Below are 10,504 nucleotides of genomic sequence, written 5' to 3'. Positions count from 1 at the left end.
TGTGTTGTTGTAATTAGCCTTGATGGCTGCCAGGTTAGGAACTTGTGGCAAATCAGCATTGAAACAAACTACATTCATTTCTCTGTTTACCAGATTCAGTCACAGCTCATGAAGACTCACAGAGGCCAGGATTGTGGTAAGCAGGCCATAATAACAAAGATACACCAGACATGGTACAATTAATGTGCTTTTTTAAAAAAATATGGATATACACCTATCTCATAGAACTGGAATGGACCCTGAAAGGTTATGAAGTCCAACCCCCTGCCTTCCCTAGCACGACCGAGTACTGATTTTGCCCCAGCTCTCTAGGTGGCCCCTTCAGGAACTGAACTCACAATTCTGGGTTTAAGCAGGCCAATACTCAAACCACTGAGCTGTCCCTCCCAAACACCCACCATGGGCTGTAGGACTAAAGCACTACAAAGTTGAGGGTTTTTTATTACTTTGTCTTTATTTGTCACACGTGTATTTTAAAAATTAATCCCACTGCTTCACTCAGAGGATTGCCTTGGTAGGATCTTCTCTCCTCTTATTTGTTCTTGGCATGACCTGCAAACTAGCATAATTATCCTCACTTTTAAAAGAACAGAACAGCAATAGGATGAAGAAGAATTGCAGGAGAGTCAGTTCTGGTGCAGTCACTACAGTGTGGAGACAAGCAAGTCAGCTACTCAGCATGCTGTAGGTTGGTCAGCATCTTGCTGTTCAGCTGATTGGCTGCCCCTTGGGCAAGAAAACCTCCATTGGCTTCCTCACTAAGAGCACACTGGACTGGTCCTGCAATGGGGCAGTTATTTGAAATCAGCGTGAAGGAGCAGCATTCACTTTGGGGGAAAAACTGGAAGGTGTATTTAGAGAACACATTCAGAAGGGCAGTGGTGGGATTTGGCTGCCATTTGGCAAAGGCACGGGAAAAGGAGATCCATTGTGCAACCGTTTGGAAGGTACGGGAGATAACTAATTTAAACAGCCTTATGGACTGAAGCAGAGTTTTGCTATTGCTGGAGGAGGCATGTGTGTTAAGTGGAGGGGGAAGCAAGAGAAGATCATATTTTTTTATTTCAACTGATTTAGTTTAATGAAGGAATTGGCATGAGATAAGAATATAAGAATGGCCATACTGAGTTAGACCAATGGTCCATCTAGCCCAGTATTTTGACTTCCAACAGTGGCCAGTGCCAGGTGCTCCAGAGGGAATGAACAGAACAGGGCAATTATCAAGTAATCCATCCCCTGTCATCTAGTCCCAACTTCTTGCAAACAGAATTTAGGGACACACAGAGCACGGGGTTACATCTCTGTCCCTCTTGGCTAACAGCCATTGTTTGACCTATCCTCAAGGAACTTATTTAAATCTTATTCTTATACTTTTGGCCTTCAAGACATCCCCCGGCAATGAGTTCCGCAGGTTGACTGCATTGTGTGAAAAAGTACTTCCTCATGTTTGTTTTAAACCTGTTGTTAATTAATTTCATTGGATGACACCCCCCCCGGTTCTTGTGTTATGCGAAGGGGTAAATAACACCTCCTTAGTCACTTTCTCCACATCATTTATGATCTTAAAGACCTCAATCATATCCTCCCTTAGTCGTCTCTTTGCTAAGCTGAGCAGTCCCAGTCTTTTTAATCTCTCCTCATATGCAAGCTGGTCTATATCCCTTAGATTTTGTTGCCCTTCTTGGTATCTTTTCCAGTTCTAATATATCTTTTTTGAGATGGGGCGACCAGAACTGGACACAGTATTGAAGAAGCGGGTGCACCATGGATTTCTATATTGGCACTATATTTACTGTCTGATTATCTATCCCTTCCTTAACAGTTCCTGGCCTCCTGTTGGCTGTTGTGACCGCCCCAGTACATTGAACAGATGTTTTCAGAGAACTATCCATGATGATGCCAAAATCGCTTTCTTGAGTTGTAACAGCTAATTGAGGCCCCATCATTTTGTATGTATAGTTGGTATCCTGTTCTTGTGAGAGGGAAATCAAGGGGCTATTTGGAGATGCCTTTGAGACCTGTCACTTTAAAGCATGCCTGTCCCAGGTTGAAGAAGAAGGTGGGTGAGAGAAAGGGAGAGAGGAGACATTTAAAAACACCTAAGAACTTTAACTCAGCTCACTTTAGGCTTCCAAAGTTGGCAATCTTTTTTCTGTTTTATATAGACAAATGCTCTTGCTTGACAAGTGGGTTTGTCCAAGGTCTCTTATCTCTGGTCCTGGTATAAACCTTGATGGCCCTTGCTAAGAGCTTTAAGTCATTTGTGAAAGCATCACTTCCCTGTCAATAAACCGTCCATAAGACTGCACAGGCTTCATTCCAGCAGAAATAAGTGATACCTTGAGAGCTCTTGGTAGACGAAAATAACAGTTCTGACGCAATTTCACCCAGCTGGAATCAGCTGTGAGAGACTAATATACAATAAAAAAACAAACAAACCACAAATGCCCACATCCCGCAAGGTCCTCTCCTGATACCGTGAATAAAGCTCTGTTTTTATATTTCTTTCTTTCCAAAGTTGTGAAAAGGATCCCTGTCTGATCGGTCCAAGTCACTCGTGTTCTGAGTGAAGTTCTTCAGACTGCTCTGGCCCTTACACCTTTACTTGATGAAGTTTTTAATTGTCCATCTTTGTCCCGTGCAGCTGCGAAGAATTAGATCAATGCCGGACATTCCTTTGTTCTCCACTTCCAGACAGCGCCCAGTTCCCTTATTCAGGATCGCACCATTCTAAAATCAAAGATAAAGGTAAGTACCTTCTGTGTAGCCAACAACTGACTGCATACAATCGCTGGGACACGGACTGCGTCTTCCTCTGGGCTGGATAAGTGCCTAGCACTTGGTGGCCGGGGCTAATGCAAACTAAGAAATAATATCTATTAAAATAATCCATTAAATCTTTCAGCCCTAAATGTATATATCCCTGCCCCTTCAGCTAACCGAGAAAATCTGTAATCTGCAAGTAGCAGGGTCTTATCCTCTGTGTGAGGGAGACATGATCACACACATTTAGCCAATATATTAAATCCTCCCATTGTAGACAAAGGTAATTTTCAGTCTCTGAGATCTGCACGATCCTATTCTGGGATGCCATTTTGTAACGAATCTATGGCTGCATGGATACATAACGTGAATATCAAGTTCTGGGCCTTATGCACCAGCAGTACAAGACTTAGGAAAAAGAAGAAACATCCTTAATCTCACCAACGTTAAATTGTTCTTAGGCTGAGCAATTTCTGTGTGAGTAAAACTAGCAAAGAGGGCATGAAAACACCTCCTCTCGCAGCATGTTGGCTAGTAGCCCCTACCTCTGCAGAAATGCTTCCTCCAGGCTATAAAGAAGAGAATACATGACACAGGCCATGGTTAAAGGGAGGAGAAGAAGCAGGTGAAAGCCCCATCCTCACAAACCTGTATGAAATTCCAGCGTTTATGGAGGCTGCTCTTGACCTTTTCACAATCAAGGAGCTGAGGGAGCCGGCTTTTCATGTTATCCACCAGGCAGCGGGTATCCGGCAAGAGAGTCGTGGTCCCAAGGGCCCCCAAGTGAAGATATCCCTCCTTGGTGTAGCGGGCAAGCTGACAGGGTAGGGGGAAAAAAGACTGTTAGTATTTCTTGAGTGTGATTAGAGAAGAAATGCAGAGGGGACTGAGCTAGTGAGTACAGGAGATGGGAATGACATGCTTTTAAAAGCCTGTCTCCGGAGATTTCTAGCTCAGTTTTGCGGACGGATGCAGGTGGCAGGGGAGGAGTTTGACACCTAAAAACCTTTATGGCTCTGGGCTTTAATTACTAACAACCTCATGGGGGTGGGATCCTTTGGCCTTTATTTGGTGTTGATACTATGCTAGTCATAGTGGTTTTAGATTGCAACCAGATGGCTATTTTTGGGCATACTGGACCATTCTAGTGATTCTGAGATGCTTAGCTGTGGGTTCTTCTTTTGACAACTAAATGCCATTGTTGGTGTGTCCAGAGCAGCCCTCCAGCTATTCTAGGCATAGGCAGAAAATAGCAGCCAACAGGTAAGGATAGCCAAGTGAAGGATTTGATTTGTGATCATGTCCCTCACGAAATGATCCAATCTTAGATTCCCCCATATTGTTCCCCATATGTATACATAGCTACAGATGATATAAAAGCCTCTTGGTGTGACCATTTCCAAACACTGGAGTATCCATCAGTATCCTGCTTGTGCATAACTGTCTCTCTCGCTCCTCCCGTGCACCCTGAAAATTCTGTTTGTTCTGGAGGAAATGCTGAATGAGAGCATCAGAGGAAGGCATCTGAGCTGTCTTGTCCTTAGCCATGGAAAGAATGAAGTCTTGCTACTGGGCAGAAATTAGCTATAGGAAGACGACTGCCCCCCCCGCATGTCCCTTCTTGTTGTTGATTGTCCAACGATCTACATGGTTGTTTAAAAAGGGCTGATATATTTGCAGTGTTTAAAAAAATATTTCCCTGGATGTATTTAAATTCACAGAGAAAAAATAGATGAACGACAGCAGCCTGCCTTTTATAATTCAGGGGAAAGATATACACAGCTGCTTATTTAAATTATGAATCACTCTATTATCCAGCAGAAAAATGAGAAGTATTCAGCACATTAATTAACTGAATATAGCTGTGGCCCAGATGCTTAAAGAGAGGCAGTAAATCACACTGGGAGTTATGGTTATCTTTGTTGGAATAATTAAACATCCAAAATCAAGTTAAAAACAATGTAAAGGGTTTGACTTGAACCAATAAAAGCAGATACCGATTATTAAGGTATTTGTTTCTAATTTCATCTTTATGCTGGTTTAGACACACAAGCGCACTGCTCTGGGTTGGCATGCATGGTTATGTCTCTCTCTAGTGGCTAGTGACCATAACAGCATGTTATTTATTGACAGCTTCATCGACTCCTTCAGATCATTTGGTAAGGCTGTGGTAGGTTTGGTGCTGAACTTCCCAGGTTCTCTCTCCCGGTGGGACAAAGGGGGCTGGATTCTGGCTCGAACTGGCTGAGGACAAGAGAGGGCTATGCCATGCCAAGCCGCCATTGCTGTAGGGTTCCTTAAGAACATTATATTAGTGTTGTAAATCTAAGCAAGACCTAAGCTACTGTAACTTACAACAAAGGCCACTGTCCTCCAGCCATTCTGCCCACCATGCTCTCTTTGCACTGAAGAAAGCTCTGATGCAGTAGAAGACATGACCCTTTAGCTGTAACCTCATGATCAAACTTCCCCTGACTGTGCATTGACAAGTTCTTTTTCCCTGTGGTTTTCACCAGAGCCTTCAGTTGTGTTAGAGCTGGGTTTGTGGAACAGAAAGGAGTGCTTTCTAGAGGTTAATGCAGCTCAGTATAAATCAGGACGGCTGGGGGCTAATCCCAACTCTGCCACTGACTCACTGAATAGGCCCTGGGCAAGACACGTAACCTCTCTGTGCCTCAGGTTATTCGTTCACAAAACAGGTATAATGCTCACCTGCATCAAAGGAGCTTAATTACTTCAACTCTGCAATGTGTGATGAGACTGTCTGGAAAGAAGGCTACCATATGAACAAAGCATTAGAATTACTCTAAGAGCAAATCAAGTATTGCAGAATGGTGAAATTCTGGATTATCTGTTTTTTATTGGTGCTGATGTTTTTATGTTTCAAATCCTCAGCAGTGAAAGTCTTGACTGACAGCATGTGTTTTCATAAAGCAATCAAACTGAATTAGTATTTTAACAGTAGCTCATAAACCTTTCAAGGACTAAACATCAAACTCCTTCCTTTAAAACTGTGACTTTAAGAAATCCATTGACAAGCGCAAGCATAAAGTACAAGTATTTTTTTTTATGTGCTTTTAAAACCTTAGTGTCCATGTATACAGTTATTGTATTAGGCATCTTTCCTTTCATTATGGTTGCCAGCTTCTCTTTAGCCTGTTGGCCTAGTGCCCACAAGGCAATAAAATTTCTGTGCTTAGATGTTATCTCCTAATGTGGTGGGAAAAGTAATGAGAGCAAAAATCAAATCAGGTGCTGAGGGCAAGGGGCAATGGGAAAATGAAATAATCTGAAGAACAAACATGGATCTTATGAGAAATCTATCACAGTGGATATAATAGATGTGCAACCTATTTGGTATAATAGCCAGATAAATAAAGCCCAGAATGCATTTCTGGATTGACTTCAGTATATTGTACACCATTTGATCTAGCTTACTGTCAACCAAAACAGAGCTTGCAATTGCTTTACTCTTCAGTCTTTTTCATCAGCTCAAAGCGGAGGACAGTTATTCCTGGAAAGCATCACTGCTGGAAAAGGCTGTTTCGGAGAGTTAACGTTGTGCACGTGTCTTGATGAGTTAAATAAATTGAAGGGTGTGATTTTCAAATAAGCTTAAGTGATTGAGGAGTACAAGTCCCCTTGTGTTCTGAATGAAGGATGAATGACAGTTGTGATGTTTTGGTTCTAAGGTTATGGCCACTGGTGTTGAAGTTGTGGTTTTAGTGCCCTCAGCTGAAGTAACATACTCTGCCTCCAGCACAGAGGTGTGCAGGCCCCTCAGGACAGAGGTACTGGGGGGATGACAAGTGTATGCGGGCAGATTTGGGGGATGCAGGACCTAAAATCTATTTTATAAAAGGGACGGCACTGTTGGGGGCTGGCACCACCAGGGCTCCCTTGTCCCAGCTCTGTGCTCTTCCCAGGCCCCATTCACCCACAGAAGTAGAAGGTGAAGGCCCTGTGGTCATGCAGGAGATGCTGCTGCTTGGGGAGCCTGGCCCACACCAGCTGGCAGAGAGGGACCATACAAGGCCAGGACCACACGCAGGTGGCAGCAGAGCTTGCCCCAGAACCAGGGCAGCAAGTCCTCCAGGGAACCTGGCCCCAACTTGCATGCAGAGCCTAGGCCTGACTCCCACAGGGAGCCTGGCCACCTTCCCCAGCTCATCTGCCTCCACCACTGTTTCCCCCCGCCCTGCCCCACTATGTGCACCAAGGTGGCCCAGCCCACATTTCAGCAAGTGAGGGTGCATAGAAGTTGTGGGGAGTGCTGGATATCATACTTTCCGCAGATCAAAATGGCAGGCTGTGAGATGTTACTTCTCACAGATGTACTTGACACTGCTAACTTCTACAGAACATCTTGTTCCTATTCATGAATGGGTCCTGCACTGGCAGGGACTGAACATGCTGCAGCGGAGTATGGACATCGCTAGGGATTGGGGAGAAGGAGAGGAAGTAAAACCATAGGAATTACCATAACAGACTTCTAGGGGTAGGTCTACACTGCATTATAGCTCTGAGTGAGACCCAGCTTGTGGACTGGGTGTTTCTAAACCAGTGCTTGAGCAGCTACACAGCACAGAAAGCCTGGGTTTCAAATTGCTGAACCTGGGTCTCTCAGTCCTGTTCACATGTCCCTACTGAAAACCTTCTGACTTGAGGCCATGCCTTTACCTGTGTCCACGTTGTAAAACAGAGCTTGGACCTGAGTCTCAGTAGGACTTCAGGGGTTCTGATCAATCCCTCAGCAGGGTCTGAGAACCTAGGTCTTGAGTGCATGCTGCCCTGAGTGAGTCTCATTAGAGTGGACAGAAGTGGGGCTTGGACTCAGACTTGAGCCTGGGCTTAGCATGCAGTACAGACATACCCTATCAGACCACTACGAAGTGAGGATTTTTAGAAAAAGGGAGGGGAGGAGTAAGAGGGAAAAATGGGAAAAGGGAAGGAATCCAAGAGGAACCCTTAAAAAAACAAAAAACCCTAAAACACAACAATCTAGTGACCAAACTGTTAAGGAAATTAATGTGGAGTTACACTGTTTCAGGCTAACTGCTGACTTTGGGCAAGGTTGAATATGCCCCATGAGACTGTGCCTCTAAGTAAATGCTCACCAACACAAGGGTTGCACAACCTAACCCCCAAATTAATAAGTGAGGTTGTGCTAAGGGTCTGGCCCTAGAACCTCCAAGTATCACTATTCTAAATATCTTTCCAATGCAAAAAAGGATAGTAGAGCTATGTCTCTGTTCAAAGAAGGTAGCAGCTGCCTATGTTTTTAAGAGGGAAGGAGGGGTAAAGTAAAGATTACATAATTTATTTAGCTAACCTGCAGCTTCTGCAAATTTAAACACAGCTGGGTAAGCCTCACACTCTACAAATGCACTGATGTATCATTCATTTTGATCTCCTCATTTGTAAACCTGACATTAACAATATACACTCTTTGATTACTATTTCTGCCTGGTTGCTCCTCTGTGATGGAAGAAAGTTAATTAGACTTCTTAGAACCTGGGAAATAAGTCTTGATGATGTTCCTTGACTACTGAAAAATAATTTAGAGTTGTTTAGCTTCTTTTCTGCAGAGGGCAGATTCTCATCTAGTCACGATACCTAAGAGTACAGTATTTTCTTTTTTAAATAATTCAATCTAAATGATACTTGTCCCCCATGATACACAGTCTTCTGGATTATCTCACTATTAGTGGCTTTGTCCCAGTGTCCTGCTGCTTAACAAATTTGTTTGAGGAAAACATATTTTATCCTACAATTAAATGGAAGGCATTGCTGGATGGACATTATTTTGTATTCTAGTGCCTTCTATTATGCTAATATATCACCACAGTTCTGTCACTCCAATGACATGACTGTAATACATCAAAACACTTTGCAGTAATGATATATCACTTAAAAGATGAAGCAAACAAAGTGCGTCCAAGAGCAGATTCAATTTAATTACAGGATAAAGGGATTTCTCATCATTCACGCTTGGTGATGAATTAACCTAGAAATGAATGAAAGCCTTCTATGAAAGAAGGAACACTAAAGGGAAGACAAACAGAGGAGACAAACAAACAAAACAACACAACAACAACGGCCAGGAGACAAGTGTGGGCCTGGAGATACTTTGAGCAAAAGCAAAAAATCTAATTGGCAATACAAGCTCCACTATGTGTCTGACCGCAAGGCTCTGAAGCGAGATTGCATTTTGCCAGAACACCAAACTCACTTAGCGGACAAATCTATCTAGTACTTTGGCTTGTAAATGTTTGTTTTATGTGCCCAAATGCCATTCTCATTTTTTGGAGCAGCGAGGCATACCATTAGATCCCCACATTAACTGGGGTCATTGTTTCTTTCACAGTTTGGAGAGGAAAGGAACAACGTGGCTCAGAAAGAACAGGAAGAAAAATCTGCTTTGAGCTGGTTTCGTTGAGCCTGCCAGTCAAACTAACAGCAATGCAACATTTTAATTCAGATCACCACGTGGGAAAAGAAAACATCATTAAGCTTAATTATAAAAAAAACAGTGGAAGGAAGAAATAACCTACTTTTAGTTATTCATCTCAAAGTCCAAGGTTAGCAGGCAGTATCAGTTTAATTTCTCATACAATCAGAAACTTGAAGGCATAAGCTTCCAACTACAAAGTACAATCTGCAGTTTGTGCATAATTCATTATTAAATGGCACATTCACAACAGTGGCTAAGTTATGTTTTGTAAAGAACTACATCACTGGCTGATCTAGTTTATCCTTCCCTTTGTACAAAGAATAGGATATCCATCTTCACCTTAAGGCTGCACTGTGAATTCATCCCCTGCTAGGTACAGGTGGCCCTACAAAAGTTTTCAGTTCAGCTTCAGTGTGAGCTAGTATCCTATCACTGAAATGTTGACTGGAACTATTCTACTCTTGTGCATCTCCAAAGGTCAGGCTGGAAATACCTTGCGGATGGCTCTCTTAGGGCATTTCTGGCACACGGGCATTCAAATTTTCCAGCTGAAAGCCACAAGGGAAGACAACTTGTATCTGAACACATTTGAGTCCCTGAAATTACCCAGGACCTTTACAGCAAGGGAGCCTTCTATTTATTCATTTTCTTGTGTATTTATATGGCCCCTTTCGTCATCTTGTCTGATCGCCTCGTAACTGTGAACATATGTATCCTCCCAAGACCCCTTTGAGTTAGCTCAGTGCTGCTATTTTACAGGCAGGGAGCTGAGACAGACAGAGACTAAGTGATTTGCCCAAGGTCATATATGAAATCTGTCCTGGTACTGGGACTTAAACTCACATCTCCCCAAATCCTAGGATAGTGCCCTAACTAGAGTACCATCTCCATGGGAATAGTGCTGGTGAACTGTGTGCACTGAAAGGTGAGCTGAGCAGCCGAGGCCATTGCCGGTCACCCCACGAGAGCCAATATCAGGCCCTGTCTTTGGGCAAGTTACCAGCCACTGGATCAAGTCTACCTGACACTAGGGCCTTGCTGTAAACTTGAACTCTACCATACTCATCTCCATACTCATTTCATTAAATGGGAATAATGACACCTCCCTTGTAAAGAGCTTTATGATATACATAAATGGGGAAAAAAATGATCAAAGAGCTCGATTATATACAAGTGTTACCACAAGAGAGAGGAAGAGAGACAATTTTCAAACATGAGTTTGACAAACATCTCTGGTAGTCTATCCTACCGCTGCTAAAGCTACAGTGTAGAGCCAGAGCACGGCTG

At 43.1% G+C, this 10,504-nt stretch overlaps 1 protein-coding gene across 1 annotated transcript in view; it reads right to left on the bottom strand.

Annotated features, from left to right (window-relative positions):
• Positions 1-947: 947 nt before the first annotated feature.
• GALNT17 (polypeptide N-acetylgalactosaminyltransferase 17) overlaps positions 948-10,504 on the bottom strand; it is a 286,464-nt gene continuing 276,907 nt past the window's right edge. The window contains exons 10-11 of the mRNA XM_075073937.1: positions 3,412-3,579; positions 948-2,730 (exon numbers count right to left, since the gene is read on the bottom strand). Of these exons, the coding sequence (XP_074930038.1) occupies positions 2,602-2,730; positions 3,412-3,579 (297 nt within the window). The 3' untranslated portion in view covers positions 948-2,601. The remainder of the gene's footprint in view (positions 2,731-3,411; positions 3,580-10,504) is intronic.

This window comes from Chelonoidis abingdonii, chromosome 20 (assembly GCF_003597395.2).
Source record: "Chelonoidis abingdonii isolate Lonesome George chromosome 20, CheloAbing_2.0, whole genome shotgun sequence".
NCBI classification, from domain to species: Eukaryota; Metazoa; Chordata; order Testudines; family Testudinidae; genus Chelonoidis; species Chelonoidis abingdonii.
Note: the sequence above shows the minus strand (reverse complement) of the source record. Positions and strands in the feature narration are given on the sequence as shown.